General features: G+C 48.4%; 1 protein-coding gene across 1 annotated transcript in view; it reads right to left on the bottom strand.

The window, feature by feature from the left end:
• The window catches only part of KIAA2012 (KIAA2012 ortholog), a 518638-nt gene extending 496191 nt beyond the window's left edge, over window positions 1-22447 (bottom strand). Inside the window, exon 1 of the mRNA XM_075318976.1 lies at window positions 22290-22447. Within this exon, the coding sequence (XP_075175091.1) occupies window positions 22290-22376 (87 nt within the window). The 5' untranslated portion in view covers window positions 22377-22447. The remainder of the gene's footprint in view (window positions 1-22289) is intronic.
• Window positions 22448-25471: the final 3024 nt, after the last annotated feature.

Raw genomic sequence — 25471 nt, 5'->3', positions numbered from 1 at the left:
GGCAAATCCAGGTCCCCTCCTACCTTAGTGACCTCAGAGGGAGCACTGCACCACCCCTGGCTTGAGTTATGGACAATCCACAACATGGAATATGGGCCATAACTTTGCCTGGGAGCGTCGTAGGCGGACGCCAATGCTCTCATTGTGACAGTTATGAATTTAGCTACAGAACGAGGGGACTCATGACCTGTCTGCCAGTTCCCCATTGGCTGATATCACGCCTGGGGCATTTCCCAATGTCCTGCTCCCATAAAAAGGGTGTGCCGGCATCGTCCGCATGCGGAGACACCATTTTTATGGTTGCCATATTTATCGGAAATATGGCTTGCGAGATATGAACCATTTTTTACTGGAGTCGTTCTGTCTGGCTATTTCCATAGCCTTGCTAACTAGCTAGCAGCCCCCACTACAGGGTCACGGCAGGGAGTCATCCTGTGTCCATTGTCCCCAAGCCACCTAATTTCCATATCACAGGACATGGCCATGGAGGTGTAAGTGGAACACTGAGAACAAGAAGGGAGGGGGCACTGCCAGGGAGTGATGAGGGATTATGACTGGAGTCATAATTCATCTTCATATCCCGGGATTTGCCTCACAACCGGTAAAAAGGATATTGTCTATTTTAGATTCCCTTCCATCTGTGCCGACGCTTTTGATAGGGATGTAAGTAATTATTAAAATCCCCTATCTAGATAAATTACACTCGGGAAACATATCGGAGAACGCCGCCCCGACTTCATTTGCTAGAATACTAACAGAGCTGGGTTTTGTAGATCTTTGGCATGCCCAATGTGACGCCCTAGCAGCAGTCGGACTGCTCGGCAGACACTTTGATGAAAAACAAAAAGGTTTTTTACGGGGGAGAATATTTGTGACGCCACCTGCAGTGTGCGGTAATAAGGAATACCGCCGCTGCTGTATGGGAGTGCCGGGGCTGATGGTGTTGGGGCAGCCTGGTGGTGATTCCCTCCGCAGGTAGGGGCCCCGGGACTCAGGGTAGGGAATAGGTAGGAACAGCCTATATTGATATAGGGCCGGCAGGGCGCTGGGGAGCCAGGGTACTCACTCAGGTGTGATGACGCATTCAGTGGACACAGACTCTGAGGTAAACAAAGTCTCTTGGTACTGCTGCACTCGGTGACTGCACGTGCGGTGGTCCCTTTCAGTGATTCTGTGGCGGACTGGAGCCTTCCTCCATACACTGTATACTGTGTGTGTCCCTGGCCCCGTTGGCTTGAAACCTTCGGGTCCCGTCCCTCTTTTTAATTGGGACCTGCTCTTAGCAGCTGGCACGTGGGATTTTCTGTGACTGCTCTGTGTGGGAAGTCCTATCCCTCCGCTGTGCTGACGCCGCTAATCTCTGAGCCGTCAAGTACAGGCCACTGTCTGCGACCCAGCCAGGCTCTCCTCAGGGAGCCCTTAATCCCCAGGTCCTCTCTCTTTTTCAGTTACTACCAACTGTCTAACTGACTCCTCCCACCAGCCTGTCTGACTCATAGGTGGGCGGTTCCTTTCCCAGCTGGAACCACGCCCCTGGTGTGCCTGACAAGTGTAGTGTTTGGGTGACTAGGATTTGTGCTGTTAGTACAGAATCACTGTTGCGGACCCCGGAACCAAGGAGGGTGGGCCCTGCACCAAGGATAGAGAATAGTGCAGTTCCCTGTGACACCCTGGACTAGTCCAGGGGCGTCACATTCCCCCTTGGTTAAACGTAGCTCGTCCCCGAGCTACAGTGCACCCAGAGTGTTTATTTTTATCTGCAAAAAGTGAACATTTTAATAAGAAAAACATATCTATCCATCCCACGCAGGGGAGGCACTTGAACCCAACGTTTCGCTTTCCCAATCCTTCATCCCACCCCCAAAGTTCCAAAAGGAGGCAAGCCACCGCTCCTGTTGGTGGCCAGACCTGGGCCATATGTCTCCCAGGTCTCTCCTCCACCTGTGTCTTCTCCTGTAGGTGGGGATGCAGTCCGTGGCTATGAATGGGAAATAACCATTTACAATAGCACCAGTTCGTGCTGGCTACCACCAGTCCTGTAGCCAAAGGTCCATTTTCAATAAAACTTATCATTGGTCGTCAATCAGGTCATGAATCCAGGTAATTAAAATAAAATCAACATTCTTCTTATCAACACTCTATATCAACATGTCTTACATGACTATCTTTAGCATGGAAAATAGTAGAATTAAAAGCATGGAAAATACTAAACATTTTTAAATTTACTCTATATTTAGACTATTTACATTAGGGTAGAGTAGCCGGGTTCCGCTACCATTCCTCATCTCTGAACCTATGTGGGGGCTGACCAAAGTTCACACGGGTGGACCTTCTCAGCTCCTGGCTTCCCTCTAACCCTTGTACTGTGGTGTTTGCTACTACCTGTTCCCCACTATTGGTGCTAGGTGTTGTAGGTGGTAATCTACGTGTTCGTGGTGCTGGTATGGGTACTTCTCTAGGTGCAATGATTTCAGGCCTCCTTGGTTCTGGTTCTTCCGCGGGTTGCGGGAATGTGAGTACAGGCACAATCACTGCTCCATTGTACATAGGCCAATCTTCCGGGAAGTCACCTAGGATGGTGTGGATCACTCTCTTCTTTTTCTCAGTCACTTGAGGTTGGGGCTGTTCTTCCTTCTGGATGTTCAGGGGTTCAGGGCACTTTTTCAAGTGGTCACGGGAAATTACAGCTGTGGTTCTTCCTTGGTCCTTGCTGACAAGACAGGTCTTCTGGTTGTTGAAATTGGAAGGCTGGACCACATATGGCTCTCTTTCCCACTGGTCGTCCAGTTTATGCATCTTTCTTTTTCTTTTTAAGACCACTTCTCCTGGTGAAAATGGAGGGGCTTGGGCTTGCTTGTTAAAGCTTCTTTCTTGCTTTTCCCTACTTTGGTCCAGATTCTCCTCGACATACTCTTGAATTTGCCTGTATTGAGCTCTACGCTTGGTATCCCAATCTGCATTTGGGGAATAAACTTCAGGCATCTCAACTTCCATCTCCAGATCCACTGGCAGTCTCCCAGGTCTAGCCCTCATGAGATAAGCGGGTGTGCATTTAGTGGAACTCACAGGAATACTATTGTACATGTCCACAAGATCTGGCAATTTTTCAGGCCACTCGTTCCGCTCCTCAAGGGGTAGAGTTTTCAGCAGGTTGATGACTACATAGTTCATCTTCTCACACATCCCATTTGTTTGTGCGTGGTAGGGGGCAGTGCGTATCTTCTTACACCCATACAATTTACAAAATTCCTGGAAGATTTCTGCTTCAAAAGCGGGACCTTGATCTGTTAGGACGTGATCTGGGTAACCGTGGGGTCTGCAGAAATGTGCCTGGAAAGCCTTCGCCGCAGTGCTGGCAGTTAGATCTTTGACAGGTACCACCACCAGGAATCTTGAATAGTGATCTACTATGGTGAGTGCATAGGTGTACCCATTCCTGCTTGGTGTGAGCTTGACGTGGTCTAAGGCAACGAGTTCTAGAGGCTGGGTAGTGACTATTGGTTGCAATGGCGCTCGCTGACTGGTGCTATCTTTTCTCCTTAATGTACATGGACCACAGTTCCTGCACCAAGCTTCTATGGTATCTCTCATCCCAGTCCAATAAAAGCGACTTCTCAGCAACATTTCCAACTTCTTCCAACCAAAGTGCCCAGCTCTATCATGATAGGCCTCCAACACCACTGGTGCATATGCTGTGGGTATTACTATCTGGCATATTCTCTCATGCGTTTTTGGATTAATGAGACTTCTGCACAACTTGCCTCCATGGAAACACAGACGACTTCTTTCTTTCCACAATTTCTTAGCTTCTTCTGGAGCATCTGGTTCAAGGTGTGAATCAGCCTCGGATATCAATGCCTTTATCAATCTGATTGCAGGGTCATTATCTTGGGCTTCTTGCCAACCATGGTGGGGCAATGGGTTGAAGGTCGCCTCTTGCTGATCACTATAATATCGGGGTTTCACTCTATCAGTAGGGCGATGGAAAGCAGGTATCTCAATCTCCTCCAGGTCATCTTCATGCCTCCCATCATCACACAACTGGGGCATCCTGGACAACGCATCAGCGTTAGCGTTCTTGCGACCAGCCCTGTACTTTATAGTGAAATCGTAATTTGCCAGTCGTGCTACCCACCGCTGCTCCAAAGCTCCAAGCTTCGCCGTGTCCAGGTGTGTCAACGGGTTATTGTCTGTATATACGGTGAATTTTGCAGAAGCCAGGTAATGCTTAAACTTCTCTGTCACTGCCCAAACAAGTGCTAAGAACTCCAGCTTGAAAGAACTATAGTTCTCAGGATTTCTTTCTGTTGGACGGAGTTTCCTGCTGGCGTATGCAATCACCTTTTCCTTGCCATCCTGTACCTGGGATAGAACAGCTCCCAGCCCCACGTTGCTGGCATCAGTGTACAGCACAAATGGGAGGTTATAGTCAGGATATGCCAGAATCTCATCTCCTGTCAAAGCTGACTTCATCCACTTGAAGGACTTCTCCTGCTCCTCACCCCATGTGAATGGAGAGCCAGAAGTCTTGCCGTGCTTTCTTTGTCCGACTAGGAGATCTTGTAAGGGGGATGCCATCTTGGTATAGCCTTTCACGAACCTCCGGTAGTACCCCATCAATCCCAGGAATTGGCGCACCTCTTTGATGTTCTGAGGCCTGGGCCAGTTCTGGATAGCTGTGATTTTCTCAGGGTCCGGAGCCACACCTTCGGCACTTACCACATGCCCCAGGTATTGGACTTTGGGCTTCAGCAGGTGACATTTGGAGGGTTTTAGTTTCATCCCGTACCTGGAAAGGGCTTCAAATACTTCTGCCAGATGTCCCAGATGCTCCTCATAGGTCTTGGAATATACAATTACGTCGTCCAGGTACAGCAGGACAGTCTCGAAGTTGCAATGGCCTAAACAGCTCTCCATGAGTCGTTGAAACGTACCAGGTGCATTGCACAGCCCGAATGGCATGCTGTTAAATTCACATAATCCCATCGGGGTGGCAAAGGCGGTCTTCTCGCGATCCTCCTCAGCAACGGACACTTGCCAATAACCACTAGTGAGGTCAAGGGTAGAGAAGTAATTTGCAGATCTTAATGCAGTCAAGGACTCTTCAATTCTGGGCAGTGGATAGGCATCCTTATGTGTGATGTTGTTAATTCTCCTATAGTCCACGCACATCCTCATAGTGCCGTCTTTCTTCTTCACTAGGACTAGCGGGGCTGCCCAGGGGCTGCAACTATCACGGATGACCCCAGCCTCCTTCATACTTCTCAGCATGTCTTTGGCACACTGGTAGTGAGCAGGTGGTATGGGCCTATACCTTTCCTTTATAGGTGGATGAATGCCTGTGGGTATATGATGCTGAACCCCTTTCACCCTCCCAAAGTCTAATGGGTGTTTACTAAACACTTGCTCATACTCCTGAACCACCCTGTAGACCCCTTGTTTTTGATGTAGTGGAGTGGAGTCAGTACCTACATGTAACTCTTGACACCACTGTTCTTGCTGAATCTGGGAACTGTCTGTGGCTGACTGATCTGGTGTGGCTGAGGACTTTACTGTCTGGATGAAATTCTCACTCACAGTGTACAATTTGGCTATGGTAGCATACCTGGGCAGTCTAACCTCTTCCTCCCCGCAATTCAACACTCGCACGGGCACTCTCCCCTTACGGACATCGACTACCCCTCTGGCTGTCAGTACTGTAGACCAGTGCTCTGAAGGTAGGGCCTCTACCACTGCCTGGTAATTCTGTCCACGGGAGCCTACAGCTGCCCTGCACCATATCATCATCTCACTCCGTGGGGGCACTACCACAGGAGCTGCATCCATTACCCGTACACCGCCAATTTCCCCACCAGACAAATTTACCTGTTGCCTCTGCTGGAGGTCTCGAATCTCTCTTTGCAGGACCCTCTGGCGTCCCGTTCCTGCAGTTTCAGAGAGCTGTTGGAGAAGAAACAATACTTCCCCCATACAATTCTCAATAACATTAGTCCCCAAAATCATCTTAGGGTTCCGGTCACTAGGGTCATTCTGCACTACTATGAGTCCTTGGCGTGCTAACTCCACCCTGCCCACCTTGATGGTTACCTCCTTGAACCCGAGTTGTGTTACTGGTAAACCATTTACAGCATAAATGGTGAGGTCATTGTCCGGTGGGGCGAGTTCCTCAGTTGACCAGAATTTGGTATACAGTACTTGGGGTATAGTTGTTACCTGGGAGCCGGTATCAAGAAGTGCTGAAGTCGGAATCCCATCCAAGGTGATGGAAACGATGGTCCTTCCTCCAACATACCGCTCCCGCCAGTCTGCTGGGCCTTGTTGATTTAGTCCTGGGGAGTGGCCCTTGGCCCCAGGGGTGGCCCGTTTAAAGGACAATAACGGGCGTAGTGACCAGTCTTGTTGCACCTATAACAAACAAGGTTTTCATACCGGTCACGGTTCCTTCCTCTGTATGTCGAGGTCCTCCCTCTCATCCAAGGGACGTCATCTGGGCAGTTAGCAAGCTGGATCTTCTCCGCCGGCTTGGTCTTGGGCTTGAGCTGCATTGCCTCTAGGATCCTTGCAACATCACTGCTCAGCTGCTGCACCTGTAAAGACAAATCACTGGTATCGCCTGCAGGCGCTGCTGGGGTCTTTGGCTCTGGCAGTGCTCTAACAGGAGGTGGCACATGTAGAGGAGAAGTGCCGGCTTGCCAGGACGTAGCAGGAGAATCAGTTGGCTCTGGGGTTTGCAAAGCCTTGATGGCTCGGTCTTTTAAAACAGCAAAGTCCATTGCAGGATATTCCAGAGTCCACAGCCGTAGCTGCTTGCGGTCCTCCACTGACCCCAGGCCTTGCAGAAACTGTTCAACAAGCACCTTGTTTCCTTCAGCTTCACTGATGGGAATGGTTAGTTTGAGAGTCCGTAGCGCTGATTGCAGCCTCAGAGCATAGTCTCTAATGCTTTCTTGTGGGCGCTGCTTGCAGTTGTAAAACTTTATCCGGAGTTCTGCCTCAGTGCGGTTTTCAAAGGAAAGTCGCAGACGTTCAAAAATGGCAGTTACTGAGGCCCGGTCCTGATCTGTCCAGGTCTCCGCCTCCAGCTCTGCGGCGCCTGATAACTGGCCGAGTAGTACAGACGCTTGCTGCCGGTCATTCATCCCAAACATATCCAGGAGTGTGCGGATTTTTCTTTTGAATCCTTGCAGAGTGTCAGGGGAACCATCATATTGTGGTAGCCAGGTAGCGCCTGGCACATACGGTAAAGTCATTGGCATTATCTGCGCGGTCGCTCGTGCGTCCATGTCACCTTGATCTTGAGGGGGAACTGCCGCTGCGCTCGCTTCACCCGGCGCCGACATCTTTCTATGCCCCCTTGGTTTTCAGCAGCAAGATGGCGGCAACTGAATTTTTTTTTTTTTTATTCACTTTGGGCTCAACAGTTTTGGAGAAGGCGCACGTCACCCAGGTTAGTGGGTCCAGTCCAATCCTGTTCGTGACGCCAAAAATCAATGTGTGACGCCCTAGCAGCAGTCGGACTGCTCGGCAGACACTTTGATGAAAAACAAAAAGGTTTTTTACGGGGGAGAATATTTGTGACGCCACCTGCAGTGTGCGGTAATAAGGAATACCGCCGCTGCTGTATGGGAGTGCCGGGGCTGATGGTGTTGGGGCAGCCTGGTGGTGATTCCCTCCGCAGGTAGGGGCCCCGGGACTCAGGGTAGGGAATAGGTAGGAACAGCCTATATTGATATAGGGCCGGCAGGGCGCTGGGGAGCCAGGGTACTCACTCAGGTGTGATGACGCATTCAGTGGACACAGACTCTGAGGTAAACAAAGTCTCTTGGTACTGCTGCACTCGGTGACTGCACGTGCGGTGGTCCCTTTCAGTGATTCTGTGGCGGACTGGAGCCTTCCTCCATACACTGTATACTGTGTGTGTCCCTGGCCCCGTTGGCTTGAAACCTTCGGGTCCCGTCCCTCTTTTTAATTGGGACCTGCTCTTAGCAGCTGGCACGTGGGATTTTCTGTGACTGCTCTGTGTGGGAAGTCCTATCCCTCCGCTGTGCTGACGCCGCTAATCTCTGAGCCGTCAAGTACAGGCCACTGTCTGCGACCCAGCCAGGCTCTCCTCAGGGAGCCCTTAATCCCCAGGTCCTCTCTCTTTTTCAGTTACTACCAACTGTCTAACTGACTCCTCCCACCAGCCTGTCTGACTCATAGGTGGGCGGTTCCTTTCCCAGCTGGAACCACGCCCCTGGTGTGCCTGACAAGTGTAGTGTTTGTGTGACTAGGATTTGTGCTGTTAGTACAGAATCACTGTTGCGGACCCCGGAACCAAGGAGGGTGGGCCCTGCACCAAGGATAGAGAATAGTGCAGTTCCCTGTGACACCCTGGACTAGTCCAGGGGCGTCACACCAACACCCCACAACCAAACAATTCTCATGTTACTCTAGCTCCAACCACACCATGTCACGGATAGACCTGGCTATTGGAAACGCACTTATGGCCTCATATACACAAAAGGTGGCCTACCTACCTAGAAGCGTATCTGATCACTCACCATTACATGTTACGCTTGCATGAGGAAACCCCCTCACTCTGCCCAGGCCTATCTGGAAACTTAATCCCTTCTGGATCCAGCTTATTGGGGGATCTTTATATGATAACATTCTGGAATACTTTCATCTTAATGAGTGCTCTGCACCGCCACACATAGTTCGGGACTCTATGAAAGCTGTGGTAAGGGGCATATATATTAGAGAAATATGCATACGCAAAAATCAAACCAAATGTTACACCCAGACTCTGATTCAGAAGGTATCTGATGCGGAGGCTGCGGTGGTGCTCAACCCAACAGTAGAAACTAAAAACACTCTAGAGAAGGCACAGATGTCACTCAAAGAAAATCTCATGTCGGTGGCAGAAAATAAACGCTATTTCCTTAAACAAAATTATTTTATGGCGGGGGAGGGCGTGGGGCACCTACTGGCCACAGTCATTAGAGCACAGGAAGGATCTTCCTATATAAATAGGTTAAAGACGGAATCAGGTGACTTTGTAACAGCAAGCGAGGATATAATAAGAGAAATAAAGAGGTATTATATGCGGCTATACACATCAGACTGTGACCTCACGGAGACTGAGATTGAGCAGTATTTGGATGCTCTCTCTCTTCCTACACTGAGTGATGTAAACAGGGAATTGCTGGACCGGGACAACTCATTGGAAGAACTGGAGGAAGCGCTTGGCCAGACACAAAATGAAAAAGCTCCGGGAACAGATGGCCTGCCTGGAGAGTTTTATAAAACATATGCACCCTTACTGCTACCCAAACTACTTAAGGTATTTGAAGAATCTGAAAGGCAGAGGGTCCTCCCGCCCTCTATGAGGGAAGCTTTAATAGTTTTAATATTAAAACCCGGAAAAGATCCAGAGATACCGGATTCGTATCGCCCAATTTCTCTCCTACAAACAGACATTAAATTGCTGGCCAAGGTGCTCGCCAATAGGATGTCCCGAGTCATCTCATCTATAGTGCAGAGTGATCAGACAGGATTCATTCCATGCAGAGCCACATCTATGAATCTCAGGAAATTATATTTGGGAATTCAACATAGTTCTGAGGTACCGGGGCAAAGTGCAATTTTGTCTTTAGACGCCGCTAAGGCGTTCGATAGCCTTGAATGGGAATATATGTGGGCTGTACTTCGGAAAATGGACTTTGGACATAGATTCATAAATTGGGTAAAACTGCTATATGACTCACCGGTGGCCAAGGTTAGGGTTAATGGCAGGGTCTCCGAGTCTTTTCCTCTTGAAAGAGGTACTAGACAGGGGTGCCCGCTTTCACCCTTGCTATTCGAGACTGCAGTGGAGCCGTTGGCAGTGGCAATACGGAAATCCAGGGAGGTAGAGGGATTTCGGTGTGGAGCCGTGGAACAAAAGATATCATTATACGCAGACGATCTACTCTTATATTTAGACAGGGTACGTTCCTCGATTTTGCCGGCAATGAATATCATTCGGGAATTTGGACAGAGGTCTGGTCTACGAATCAACTGGTCCAAGTCGGCTTTAATGCCGTTGGACCCCCTTCCGGGGGACTTTTCGGGCTTACAGATTCCAGTTCCTGTGGTCCGGGAGTTTAAATATCTGGGAGTAATTGTCAGCCCAATCCCGAAGGATTTCCAGGCCCTAAATCTGGAACCCCTGTTACAGCGATTCAGAGCAAAAGTGCATACCTGGTGCCGTTTGCCGCTATCACATATCGGCAGATCCAATTTAATTAAAATGGTAATGATGCCACAATTACTACATCTTATACATAATTCTCCAGTGTGGATATGTAGGGAATTTTTTGTAAAAATTAATACAATATTCCGGGAACTTATTTGGAAGAAAAAGCAAGCTAGGATTCGACTGGAAGTGCTACAGCGGGGAAAGGAGCAGGGAGGACTGGCGGTACCAAACCCATATATATACTATATAGCCTCCCAGATGCAACATCTGAGGGGTTGGGGCAAAGAAGGAGGGTATGATACCAGTGGTGATATAGTGAGAGAGGGATCAGTATGGAAGTACCCAGGTTGCCGGTTGGATGTGGGACAAAGACAGATAAATGGGGCACGATATCCCACACTGGCTATGATATTCCGGGTGTGGGACAGGGGTAAGTCTCTTTTGGGGATAAGCGGACTTACAGAGCTCTGGCCACTGTGGCAGAACCCCGACTTGCCAGAAATTAAAAAATTAGTAGGGTTCAGAGGATGGGAGGATAAAGGGATCCATTTAGTGTCACAAGTACTACAAAATAATACTCTTAAAAGCTTTGAACAACTGAGAACGGAGTTTCACCTTCCGCATGTCTTCTTTTATCAGTATTTGCAGCTGAGACACGCACTGGAAAGACAGGGGAGGACAAACCCGGTAACAGTGACACATAATCAAACATTACATAGGCTGCTTACATCTGAGTCCTCTAAAGCCTGCTTTACACCAGGCAATCTATCGTGCGATAGATCGTCGGGGTCACGGTTTTTGTGACGCACATCCGGCATCGCTGGCGATGCCGGCCTGTGTGACACCTCCTAGCGACGCAGTATCGCTCACAAATCGTGAGTCGGGTACTGCTCGTTAGGTTCCATAATATCGGTTACTTTAGTTGACCATCGTTTCCGTGGTAGCACACGTCGCTCCGTGTGACACCATGGGAACGATGATCAGCTCACCTGCCTCCCGCGGCCGCCGCCGTCTCTATGTGGAAGGAAGGAGGTGGGCGGGATGTTTACATCCTGCTCATCTCCGCCCCTCCGCTTCTATTGGCCGGCGGCCGTGTGACGTCGCTGTGACGCCGAACGTCCCTCCCACTCCAGGAAGTGGACGTTTGCCGCCCACAGCGAGGTCGCACGAGAGGTAAGTATGTGTGACGGGGGTTACTACCTTTGTGCGACACGGGCAGCGATTTGCCCGTGACGCAAAAAGGACGGGGGCGGGTACGATCGATTGTGAAATCGCACAATCGGTCGTACCGTGTAAAGCAGGCTTAAGGGTCTTATTTCGGAACTATATAAAAAATTACTACCTGCCCATCTGGAAACACATCCATTGATTGTTAAAAGCAAATGGGAACGAGACGTCGGTCCCCTGACGGAAGGCCAGTGGTCTGATATATTGGAACAAGTTCCTAAACTGGCGGTATCGGAGTGCCAAAAGCTGTCTCAAATATATCTCATCCACAGGGTATATAAAACTCCCAGTCTACTATTTAAGATGGGACTCAGACCAAACACACAGTGTGTTAGGTGTGGACAGGATGATGCCCATTTGATGCATGTTATGTGGGAGTGTGGACACATTGGTGATTTCTGGAACCAAACTTATAGATCAAATATATCATATCACAATACAACCGTCGCCCCGCCTGTGCCTGTTGAGTCTGTGGGAAGGAGAAGTGGATCCGGATTCTCCAACAGCTCTGGGAATAGCCCGTATCTTGTACTAAGCAAGAAAGCTACTTGCATATCACTGGTTAGACCCTCTACCACCAACATTACCAGAGCTCAAAAACAAATTAAATAACGTCATAAGATTGGAAAGGGGAGTTTATTTAAAAAGAAAAACATTGAAAATGTTTTACAGCATTTGGCGGCCATGGATGGAGTTGCTGGGCCTCCCCTCTAGTGCACTGGTTCGGGATGCAATGCTGGACCGGTTACTGTTGTGCCTGCAGTGATGGCATGTGTGAGGAAGGGAATTAAAACTAGTTTTTTCTGTGACGGAGTGGACTTTGAATGAAGAGGTGAGAGAGGACTGGAACGGTTTCATGAATGACTGCACGGAGAGGGAGGGGCGGGAGAGTATAGCAATATGATGTGGAGCGACACGGCTGATGGAGGAGGTGTTCCTGTTAGTCTGAGGCATTATTGCATAATTTAAGTTTTGTTTATTTGTAGAGCCACGAGGTTTGTAGGCTCAAACTATATAATATAATTCTGATTTGAAAACTCTATTATTATATTTACATACATGCAGAGAAAGAACCTGATTTATAAATCACATGTGTTTATCTGTTTATTGTTATCAGTTATATGAAAAGTGAAATACTCTCTGTATTGATCCCTAATGATTTAATAAAAAAAGATCTGATTTAAAAAAAAAAAATAAAAGATACCCATTGTGCCAATCATGAAAAGTCTATCTTACATGCCATATGCAAATCAACTTGTAAGTGCACTGGCGGCATGTCAGCGCACTTGGAAGGAAACTTCTGCATTGATTTGCCTCCCGGGTACCTTCAGATCGATTTACATAGGACTTCATTTATATTATAGAATAAGTCCTTTTATAACACTACTTCCAGATCTAAAAACATGAATATATAACTTTGACTTTGTATATGTCACGGGTGTGTCATGGGTGACAGACAGTCATGTGGTTTCCAGCAATAGAAGATCACAGCGTTTGGTTGCGCAAACTGCTCCCTGATCTTCTATCATTCCTGCTTGAAGTATTTGGTATCCTATCTATCTCCACTGCTTTCTTTTCATCCCTTTCCCTTTAGAATCCTGCAGATTTCCTCACCCTTTCAGATGCTTTTCATCAGCACTTCCTTGGTGTCTATATATGCCCTCATTTCCCAATATTCAGTGCTGTTGATAAGTCATTTTGCCTTAAAGGGAACCAATCATCAGGATTTTCGTATATAACCAAAACCTGAAAGATGGCGCCGCAGATAAGCACTATTCGCAGGCGCCAATTCCGGCGCCATCTTACTGAATAGAAAAATTAGCATAGAGCCGGGGAGAGAGAGGGAGGAACAACAGGTAGGGGGGTGGGAATCCATGTGCATGACCCACCCTACTATTATCTGTTGTGGTGAAACTGTCACTCAAAAAGCTGACGAATTTTTAAACTTCACTTTCTTGGCTTTGAAAGCCTAAACATCGGAGCTGACCACTAATGGTATGTAGAAATCAGCCTGATAGTGCCAGTATAGCACTGGGTTTAGGTTATATACGAAAATCCTGATGATCGGTTCCCTTTAACAAGTCTTCAGTGCAAGCAGTCAGCTCTCATTCTTCTGATGTAACGTGGCTGTTTTTTGCAGTTCCTCTTCTGAGGCATCTGAAGATAAGTTGATGTTTCCTTCCCTTGTTTGTTATCCCTGTGTCTCCTTTGGAGCTTAGTGGAGTTTACTAAGCGCTCATACCATCCGCTCCCTACCTAGGGCACAGATCAGGGTCAGCCTAGAGCCAAGTATCCAGCGCATAGGTGCGGAACCTATCTAGGGCGGTGAGAGAAACCAGGGCCCAGCGGTATGTATGGATCCAGCACCGATTCCAGTTAAGATAAAAGAATTCCTTTATTGGTACATATTAAAAAACATATGGAGACCGCAGATGGAAAATTCGAGTCATAGGTAGCCTTTATGCGTTTTGGCCTTCATAATAAAAACAAAAAGAGTCCTTAATCATAAGTAACGGACTCTTTTTGTTTTTATTATGAAGTCCGAAATGCGTAAAGTCTACCTATGACCCGAATTTTCCATCTGCGGTCTCCATATGTTTTTTAATATGTACCAATAAAGGAATTTTTTTACCTTAACTGGAATCGGTGCTGGATCCAAACCTTCCATTTTCTCTGTCCTCTACATGCTGGTCAGGACTAACCAGCGGAATCCGTACACCCCTGGGAACTTGTAGTAATGGGTGACAGGTGAGCTGATTTTTTCTTTTTCTCCCCAGCAGTAGGTATGGTCATAGCTCACCATCTTCCCCTTCGTAGAAATAGGGTCTCCCTTCCCTTCTTTTTTGCCATATGCTGGGTACTTCCCTGTACCTAGCGTGACAGTATATGGCTGCAAATACAGGCATAAGGCAGATAATTGGAAAAAGGGTTGTTTTTAAAGATTTTTTTTTTGTAAAAGTTTGCATGATGCTGAAACATGGTCACTTGAGAAATAAAAAGTTATGAACATATTCATGGACGCAAACCTAAATTGCATTGGTATATAAGAATGTGGCTTATGCACTTCCTATTAGAAAGGAGAGATTAAATCAAAACTAGTGCAAGTGAATATTAGGGCCGGTGCCAAAAGCAGCCACTCAGTTTTCAGCTCTAACTTTTGGAACCACTATGAAAAATAAATCTTCAACCTAATTTAGAGCTCATTCGAACACTTCTAGAATTGCTGTCTCTTCTGGGATTAGTCAGCTGTTATGTTTACATAACGATCGAGATTTTCGGAGTCACCCCACTCTTTAATTGGAAACTCATCCTTGTGTAAGTAGGTAGGCTTGTGGTCGCGTTCCCCCCTGAAGACACCAATCACGTTGTAATGTGAATTATGTCTTGCGTCATTTTGGAAGTCATGTGTTATATGAATTGTGATGTAATTTATAACGTTTAGTGATGTTTTATGTGTAATGCTGATAGTAGAGTTAGAAGTAATTAATAGTTGGGACTAGTACATAGTGGGAGTGGCTAGAATGCAGGGTAAGTGATGGTTTCCTGTGGAAAATGAGATTAGGGCCCAGCAAGTGACAGATCCAGACCTATGTTCTGAATGGTCGTCAAGGCCACATGCAGTGGGTGACTTGTGGTGAAAAAAAAGAAGGAGAGCAGGACAAAGATAGCGTGATTCTGAGGGACCAACTGAGACACAAGGAAAGTGGTAGAGACCCAGAGTGAAGGACAGTTTCAGGTCAAAAGACTGACCATAAGACAGAGTGACCTATTCGGAAGGGTTTGTGGAAGGAATATCTAGCAGAAAGTTCCCAAGTTGCTTTTGACTTCCAAAGGTAACAGGCCAATATGGACTAGAACGTGAGACAAAGGAGTGCCCCCTGCCAAAGTTCCCTCGGCATCAGAAAGGCTTGAAGCTTGAGTCTAGCCATATTGATGAACTCTCTCCTCTATGAGGGGAATCAGATGCAGTACTGTGGGAAGATAAAATTACTTTCACAATCTGTTTTGTGGTGCTAGGCTGGGTAGTGGTGAAATAATTAGACCAGTGGGGATGGAACAACTGAGCTGGAAGTAAAGAAAAAGTATGTCTGAAGTTTCTCTGTGACAATGAAACATTTGAGAAGTCGTGTGGCCACTATCTTGTGTACATAGTTGTCAGTAAAGGACTGTTAAGTAAAACTGCTATTTTTTTAAACAACTAGTGGTACAGCTCCCATGACATTAATCCACACACCAAGCCAGGACTACATCTTTTGTCGCGGGCGGGGAGGAGGCCGTCGCTGCTGCGCTCTTGCTAACGCTCGGGTCCGGCGCTGCTGCGGCTGCTGCTGCTGCTCGGTGGCTCAAGCGGTGGGCCGGATCCGGGGACTCGAGCGGCGCTCCTCGCCCGTGAGTGAAAGGGGTGGTTGGTTTGGGGGATTTAGTCCGTGACGCCACCCACGGGTCGTGGTGAAGATAGGCACCACCGCTGCTGGTGACGGGGATCCTGGGAGCGATGGTAGGGAGCAGCTGGGATGTTGTTTTCCCCCTCCGTGGGTAAGGGTCGGTGGTCCCGGGGCCCGGTGATGTTGTGACGGGGAGGCAGGGTCGGTGAGGTGCAGGGTTGCAGGGACAGCGCGGCGTGGTGCCTGATGGCACGGGTGTACTCACTCAGCAAGAAAGGTACAAAGTCCTCGGTAAACCAAACGGCTGGATGGATGGGTCCCGCAGCCTGCTGCAGTGCTTCTCCCCGGACAGGTGATGGCGGCTGTCTTTCCCTGCACCTTAATGTTCTCTTGCTGACTACTATGGATTCCCAACGGTAGTCCGCTCCTCGGTGTATGGGTACTGGAGGAGCCCGTTTGCCCGCAGACGCTGGCCCTTGGGTCTCTAGCCTTAGGCGGTAGCTGTATACCCTCACGGTGTGGGCTGTTGCCTTCAATCGGGACTTTTGCTGTTGTGAAACCCCTGGGGTTCCAGTCACATTCGGATCTGACTATTGTCGGTGGCTCCAAGCCTGGTCGGGGTCCGATGGCCCTGCCTGTGTGTGCTGGCTTCACTTCGCTCCCCGGTCGGTACCGGCGGGCCGTCGCCCGTCCCCGGTCCTATGGTTCTGCGTTGCTCCACCACTCCTGCGGACGGCCACCACCGTCTGCCAATCTTGCTGTCAGTGCCTGGGCCACAAACCCAGACACCCAAGTGTTTACTCCTCACTCCTCAAACTCCAACACTAAACTGTCACTTTTCCCGCCTCCAGGCCTGTGAACTCCTCGGTGGGTGGGGCCAACCGCTTAGCTCCGCCCCACCTGGTGTAGACATCAGACACTGGAGGGAGGCAACAAGGGTTTTTGTTTGGCTGGTGTCCCTGTCTAGTGGGGGTGGGGGTGTTTGGATGTTATCTGTGATGACCTGGCTAGGTCAGGGCGCCACACTTTCATGAGAACAGAACCTCGCCCACGACTACCAGCCTACCACTACCATGCTACGCTACACTTGGACACACCTCCAGTTGATAACTATTGTGGAGCAGAGAGGCCCTGGCTTTCTGCCACACAATTACTCTACAGCTGTGGGCCTATCAGTGACCTGCAGCTGTAGTGCACTCCAGAATAGCATTAAGCTACAGGTGAGGCTTATGATCTGACGCCAGTGTGCTCTGCAGTTGTGGGCCTCTGATAAGATCGCAGCTGTAGAGTAAAGGAGACACAGCCACAGGACACAGCCACTCAATAAGGGATTGGGTACAGGTGAGAGATTGTAGCTTTGTTTAATAGTTGTGGAACACTGTTGAGTTGGACTGCAGGGGCACAGAGGGGGCCACATGTATGGGCAATAGCAGGGGTGGGATTCAGCCGGTTCTGTCCGGTTCGGGCGAACTGGTTGTTAATATAGCAGCCGGTTTGCAGAACCGGCAAGAATCGGCTTCCGCGACCCGGTTCCCTGTATACATTTGTATTGGCGTCTTTAAGACGCCTATACAAATAAATCCCCGTGCCTCCGTGCACGCCGCACTTCCGGGTTCAGTAGAGCCAGTTTGCTCTCTGACCCGGCGTCCGGCAGCGTGATGACGCTACACAGGTCACGGCAGCGTGGTGAGATTATCACAGGGACTCTGCAGGGGAGAGGGAGGCCGCCGGAACGCTGCAGGGGAGAGGGAGGCCGCAGGAACGCTGCAGGGGAGAGGGAGGCCGCAGGAACGCTGCAGGGGAGAGGGAGGCCGCAGGGTCGCTGCAGGGGAGAGGGAGGCCGCAGGGACGCTTCAGGGGAGAGGGAGGCCGCAGGGACGCTGCAGGGGAGAGGGAGGCCGCAGGGACGCTGCAGGGGAGAGGGAGGCCGCAGGGACGCTGCAGGGGAGAGGGAGGCCGCAGGGACGCTGCAGGGGAGAGGGAGGCCGCAGGGACGCTGCAGGGGAGAGGGAGGCCGCAGGGACTCTGCAGGGGAGAGGGAGGACGCAGGGACTCTGCAGGGGAGAGGGAGGACGCAGGGACTCTGCAGGGGAGAGGAAGGCCGCAGGGAATCTGCAGGGGAGAATAAGGCCGCAGGGACTCTGCAGGGGAGAGGGAGGCCGCAGGGACTCTGCAGGGGAGAGGGAGGCCGCAGGGACTCTGCAGGGGAAAATAAGGCCGCAGGGACTCTGCAGGGGAGAGGGAGGCCGCAGGGACTCTGCAGGGGAGAGGGAGGCCACAGGGACTCTGCAGGGGAGTGGGAGGCTGCAGGGGATGGGATCTCTATGGGATAGGTTGTCCGTTCAAATTTGAGCAGGTTCCTTTAGTAATAATTTTCAAACATTGCTGAAAAACTTTCATTCAATATGTCAAGTAAATAAGTGACTGACAGTGACTAAAACAACTGGTGCTTGATAGGAAAGTGAAGGTATAGGAAGAGTAAGAAGGGGAAAGTTTTTATTATTAATTACTTGTATTTTGTGGTTGAGGAAAGTGCGTAAAAATGGGTGTGGCTAACAAAATGGGTGTGGTTTCAAATGGGCGGGGTTTAACAGAGAACCTGTTGTTAAAAATTTGAATCCCACCCGTAGACAATAGTATTATGTGGGGCAGGAATTGGAGTACATTAATAATGGGGAACATAATTGGGGGATATTATTAGTTTATGGGAGCCAAAATTGGATGACATTAATACATGGGGGACAGAATTGGATGACATTATTACTATATGGGGCCAGAAGTTGAGGACATTCTTAATTTATGGGGCCAGAATTGGAAGATAGTATCTATATATATAATTGCCTTATTCTGTCTGTCTGTCTGTCTGTCTTGCTCCAAAATTGTGTCCTTACAGTGACATTGTGTCCTTACAGTGACAACCGTCGGATTGGCCGCTGGGCTCGGCCTGGCCCCGCCCCTCCACACGGATTGGCCGCTCGGCCTGGCCCCGCCCCCGCATGGATTGACTGTTTGGCCAGGCCCACCCCCCGCACGCGATGCCCGCTAGGCCATGCCCCCGCACGCGATGCCTGCTAGGCCACGCCCCTCGCACGCGCTGCCCACTAGGCCACGTCCCCCCGCACGCGCTGCCCGCTAGGCCACGTCCCCGCACGCAATGCCCACTAGGCCATGCCCCCTCACACTATGTCCGCTAGGCCATGCCCCCTCTCACTATGCCCGCTAGGCCACGGCCCCTCACACTATGGCCGCTAGGCCACGCCCCCTCACACTATGCCCACTAGGCCACGCCCCCTCCCACTATGCCCGCTCGGCCATGCCCCCTCACACAATGCTCGCTCGGCCACGCCCCCCGCACACGTTGGGCACCTGTACACCTCCCCCCCCAGGACAACTCCTCCCATTATACTCCTCTTTCTCCAGGACTACTCCTCTCATTATACTCCTCCTATTATAATCCTCTTATTATACTCCTCTCTGAGGGGTTCGCAGCATGGGGGATGGAGCACGATGGGGAGTGGAGCATGGGGGATGGAGCACGATGGGGGGTGCAGCATGGGGGGGTGGACCACGATGGGGGGTGCCCAGAATGCGGGGATGAAACACGATGGGGGGTGCGCAGCATGGGGGATGGAGCACGATGGGGGGTGCAGCATGGGGGATGGAGCACGATGGGGGGTGCCCAGAATGGGGGGATGAAACACAATGGGGGGTGCGCAGCATGGGGGATGGAGCACGATGGGGGGTGCGCAGCTTGGGGATGGAGCACGATGGGGAGTGCAGCATGGGGGATGGAGCACGATGGGGGGTGCCCAGAATGAGGGGATTAAACACGATGGGGGGTGCGCAGCATGGGGGATGGAGCACGATGGGGGTGCGCAGCATGGGGGGTGGACCACGATGGGGGGTGCCCAGAATGGGGGGATGAAACACGATAAGGGGTGCGCAGCATGGGGGATGGAGCACGATGGGGGGTGCGCAGCATGGGGGATGGAGCACGATGGGGAGTGCAGCATGGGGGATGGAGCACGATGGGGGGTGCAGCATGGGGTATGGAGCACGATGGGGGGTGCCCAGAATGAGGGGATTAAACACACACACGCACCCCACACACAAACACACACACAAACCGCGCAACACACACACACAACGCTACAGACACACAGCGCTTCACACACAACGCAACACACAACGCAACACACCAACAACACCGCTCTCACACACCCCCACCCAGACAACACCCAGAACATTTACAGCGCCCTACACAAACACTTGGCAACTACACACAACAACATCTATATATATATATATAACAAAAATCATACATTAACTACACAATACGTAAATTCTAGAATACCCGATGCGTTAGAATCGGGCCACCTTCTAGTTACTATATAATTACAAAAATTGGAAGATATGATTAACTTATGGGAACCAGAATTAGACAAAATTATTATGATATGGGGGTCACATTGGGGACATTATTACAATATGAGGCCACATAGGGAGACATTATTAATTTATAGAGCCACAAATTTAAGTATTACTACTCTATCGGAAACTGAAAGAGGGACGTTATATCTAGAGGCATACGTGATGGACAATAGGATGCCAGGGTGGGAGAAATTCTACTATATAAGGGCAAAAAAGGGACATTTGAATTACTACTATATTGGGGATACAGGGTAACATCACTACTGTATTCTATTTTATTTTTGTGGCTACTGTCACTGTGGGACAAAAGGGAGGTACTGTTACTGTAGAATTAAAGGGAACCTGTCACCAGTTTTTTCCCTATTAAACCAAAAATATCACCTTCTGCAGCTCCCTGGCTGCATTCTAGGAAGGTGCACCTTGTTGCTGGCCCCCATTGCAGACCCCTAAAAGAACTTTATAAAATCATACCGTTTCCTATGCAAATGAGTTTTGGTTGGCCAGATGGGCGGGCTCTAATTCGGCTCCTGTCACCCCTCCTGCCACTGTTCGCCGTCTCCCAGTCATGATTTAGATGGATGATGCCACCCCACGCTGCTGGAGTCTCGCGTAGGCGCATTTCGCTGTGCCCCTATCGCGTGGCTAAGCATAAAGTTTCCCTCACGCGAACGCAGGTGATGTAGTTGCACAGGATTAGTGTTAGTACTATGATTTTTATTAATCACTATGGTGGTACTATTGAGTCACTATGTGGTGATAATATGTGGTCTGATCATTATGTGGTAGTATTTATCACTTATATGTGACATTATTGACATATTAGTATTGATATAGATGCTTTCGTTCAGTAATAAGATGGAGGTTATATAAAGACACTATGTGGTGTAATATATGGTCATGGAGTGGCGGCATTTGTCTTGTATTTGGCATTAGTGATATATTGGTCCCGATATAATTAATTTTTGTTCATTACCAGTATGGCGATAATATTGCTCTTCAGTAACAAAATGACTGCATTATTTAGATTTATTACTTAGAAAAACTATCTTATTGCCGTGTTTTTCTGTCAGATTTATAAACTGTATTTGTATTTATTTATTTTTTTGTATGGGCTAAAACAGATTTAACAGACCCCACTGGGGAATATGCATCTAAGCACCATGCTGGTGAGAGGGGGGGGGGCAACCATGGTGAAATGGTGACTTGTGGCCTATAAGGCTGTGGTTATGTCTATGGTGAGAGGTGCACAATAATTTATAGAGAGACACATAGAAAGCTATCCAGCTGTCTGGGGAATTGTTTTATCAATACAAATAAGGGGGCATTACACGCTGCGATATCGCTAATGATTTATCGTCGGGGTCACGTCGTTAGTGACGCACATCCGGCGTCTTTAGCGACATCGCAGCCTGTGACACGTACGAGCGTTCCTAAACGATCGCAAAACAGGTAAAAATCGTTGGTTTTGGAGAGGTCGTCCTAAAACCAAATATCGTTGCCTGTTTATTAGCAATGTTGTTCCTCGTTCCTGCGGCACCACACATTGTTATGTGTGACACCGCAGGAGAGACGAACATCTCATTACCTCCGTCCACCGGCAATGCGGAAGGAAGAAGGTGGGTGGCATGTTACGGCCGCTCATCTCCGCCCCTCCCCTGCTATTGGACGGCTGCTGTGTGACGTCGCTGTGACGCCGCACGACCTGCCCCTTAGAAAGGAGGCGGATCGCCGGCCAGAGCGACGTCGCCGACCAGGTATGTGCGTGTGACGCTGCCGTAGCGATAATGTTCACTACGGCAGCGATCACAGAATATCACACGTACGACGGGGGCAGGTGCTATTGCGCTCGACATCACTAGCCGATGCTAGCGATGTCGCAGCGTGTAAAGCCCGCTATAGTAGACAATTTATTTATATGGTGGTTTAAGGAATTTTACGTATTGGTTGTCAAAAACACTGTACCCCCCACCTAGAACAATAAATAAATAAATATCTCATGTTCATTATCTAAAATATCATCTCACCTCTGGCTCATAATAAACCACTAGCTTCTCTTGAGAGGTTTTGACCATCTGCGCATTCCCACGGCTCAGGAGTGACAGAGTTGACATCTTTCATGGCGTGACGTCCTGTAATGGCAGACCTCCCAATACCATGCCAGCCTTCAGGTCAGGGAGCCGTCTCCTTCCAATAAATCCTGAGAGATGGATAGTGGTGATCAGACTTATCCAGAACTGGGTCCGTATATTAGAAGAGATCTGTGACAGGATTTCCAGTCCCGCCCATTGCTCACACTGTTTGTGTTGTCTGCCCTGCGCCGGTTGCCATAGACTGCACTGTCCCAAGTTGTTCTCTGAAACTCTTCACTGCTCCTCATTGTTAAAACAGATTGTTTCTGGAGTAACCTTGGTAGCAAGTGCAGGAGATGGGATCCCTCAGGGATGTGTTGAAATACCAGCAGTAAAGTTGGTGCAATTACTTCATACATTGCTGATACCAACAGGACAAACATTTCCCTCAAAGCTTCAAAAATATTAAAGCTAAATACTCACAATTGGTGCATTTTTTATGGTGCTGATTTTCACCTTTTAGCTAACTTAGGTTATTTGCATCTTTTTATTGTGTTTTCTTCAGCTGTGGTATTTGTCTTTTTTTGGTATGTCATGTTTTAAATAAAGCTGTGTTTGCTTTATTTTTGATACTTCCTTTTGTTTCGCTTTATTGATGCAGTCATATGGGGATAACATGTAAAGTACCTTGTCCCCCCATATCATTGTAGATTGTAAGCTCTCACAACTAGGGTTGTCTTTTTTTTTTTTTCTACTCTAATTATTGTACTTTTTATAACTGTTACTTGTTTGTATATGATCCTCCTGAATTGTGAAGCGCTGCGGAATATGTTGGCGCTATAGAAATAAATAATAATTATTTATAATAATAATAATTATTATTATTATTATTATTATTATATTATAACATGAGGTTTAGAGTATTTTACTGCACTAAAAACTCATGCATTTTTTATCTGCAGATTTTCCTAATCTCATTTAAGTCCTTTGAGAAAATCCACACATAAAATGCATCTTTACCACAAGAGAAATCGACGTTGCGGATTTCAAACACATACCACAGGTCAGTTTACGCTGCATTAAAAAAACACAAGAACTGTAAGATATTGCGTTTTTTGTGCAGCAAAAATATGGAACCTCAAGAACTCACTGTGAGAACTTAACTAACACATACCTCCACTTTTACAAAAAATAAATTATAGTGCAGAACTCTGAAATATAATTATGTTTATAAATTGTTTTATTAACGATTTTTGCAAATAACCCACCATCAGTTTAGTGCATAAATTGCATATTATAGTATAGACCCTGGCACAGACTTCTGGTGGCCCATGCTGCAAGATATCAGCAAAAAATACCTTGCCCCATTTGAGTTTAAAACAAACAAGTTAAATCCGAAAAAAAATCGGACTGCAGTTGCACCAATATTATGTAATGAGGCAGCGCTGATTTGCAAGTTTTCTCTCAGCAGCAATCAAGCTGAGGGAAAAAAAAAATCACAGCATGCTGCTTATGGCCATGTAAAATGGCTGAGACTTGCCATTGACTTGCATTGGCAAGTCCCGGCCATTTTATGCACAAATCTAAAAAAAAATAAAAAAATAGTATAGATAGATGATAAAATATATAGAATAGAAAGACAGAATAGATAGATACCAAGCAGATATATACTGTAATTTGACAGCTGCCTTAGATATATACTTTTGCACCCTGTAGTGCCTTTCATGTGTCACTAAAGGGTGCTTAAGCTAGGTTAGCTTAATAAATAAAAAACAGAGTAAGGTCCCCCCCTATTTTTGATAACCAGCAAAGGTAAAGCAGACAGCTGCGGGCGGCTAATATCAGGCTGGGAAAGTCCATGGTTATTGGGCTCTTCCCAATCTAAAAATAGCAGCCCACAGCTGCCCCAGAAGTGGCACATCACATTAGATGCTCCAATTCTGGCGTTTTGCCTCAGCTCTTCCCGATTGTCCTGCTGCGTTGGAAATCAAGTAATGGTTATTTGGATTGATGTTAGTTGTGTAATGTCAGCTTACATCAGGCCCTGGTGTTTGCAAGGGAGAAGTGTCTATCAGACACACCCATTACTAACCCAGCAATTGAAAAGCAATAAAAACACACACACATAAAAATATTTTATTTGAAAAATTAAAACCAGTCCTGCAGTATAATTGTAGTGTTGTGAAAGTGGAGGAACGCTTGAAGTTGCCCACTTTACAAGGTTTTCACGGCTGAGAAGAAAAATCGGCACTTTTTCTATGTGCCAGCCAGTAAAGAAAGTGCCAAGGAAAAGGTCACAGGCTAACAAGCAACACCATTGGGAACGGGATCCCAGAATGCTCCCTCCCTGTTACAGCGGTGCTAAGAATTCTGGTTTACAAGTTGTCGGTGTCAGCGTTATTGGACTGAGTGAGTATGCAGTGACCCTTTCCTCCCAACGGCGCTCCCCTCTCACCACCACCAAGCCCCGGGGCACTCTCTCCCTACCCACGGAGGAGTTAAACACCTAGCTGCCATACCATCGCCACTGGGCGCTCTCCACAGCAGCGGTGGTATCCCACTTTACCACACATCGTGGGTGGCGTCACGAACTCTATCAACAAAATCCCTTGTAAGTACTGCCCTTTCATTTCGAGTGTCCGCGCGGCCCCTCCCAGGTCCGGAGATCCCTCGAGCTACCGCGGATCCGGATCTGAGCAGCAGCCGGCTGATGGCGCTGGGGCTGTCCACAGGAGTTTTGGAAAGCTGAGTGGATACCACTGAGAGAACTGCAGTAGTATCAAGACCATTTGTTATCCAGCTTCTCTACAAAACCTTTATTCTCTCGCTTAATCATGGGTGGCAAATGAAAAATTAGGACCCAAGCTTTTGTCATGACGTCAAAAGTCAATAGCCCTTTTAAAACAAAAAAAAAATTCTTGTGTTGAAGACGCAATAAGCAAACCGTAAAACAAAAGATTATCACCTTCACAAAAATCTCAAAGTTTCCTCCCAACGGCGCTCCCCTCTCACCACCACCAAGCCCCGGGGCACTCTCTCCCTACCCACGGAGGAGTTAAACACCTAGCTGCCATACCATCGCCACTGGGCGCTCTCCACAGCAGCGGTGGTATCCCACTTTACCACACACCGTGGGT

This window comes from Anomaloglossus baeobatrachus, chromosome 7 (assembly GCF_048569485.1).
Source record: "Anomaloglossus baeobatrachus isolate aAnoBae1 chromosome 7, aAnoBae1.hap1, whole genome shotgun sequence".
NCBI classification, from domain to species: domain Eukaryota; kingdom Metazoa; phylum Chordata; class Amphibia; order Anura; family Aromobatidae; genus Anomaloglossus; species Anomaloglossus baeobatrachus.
Note: the sequence above shows the minus strand (reverse complement) of the source record. Positions and strands in the feature narration are given on the sequence as shown.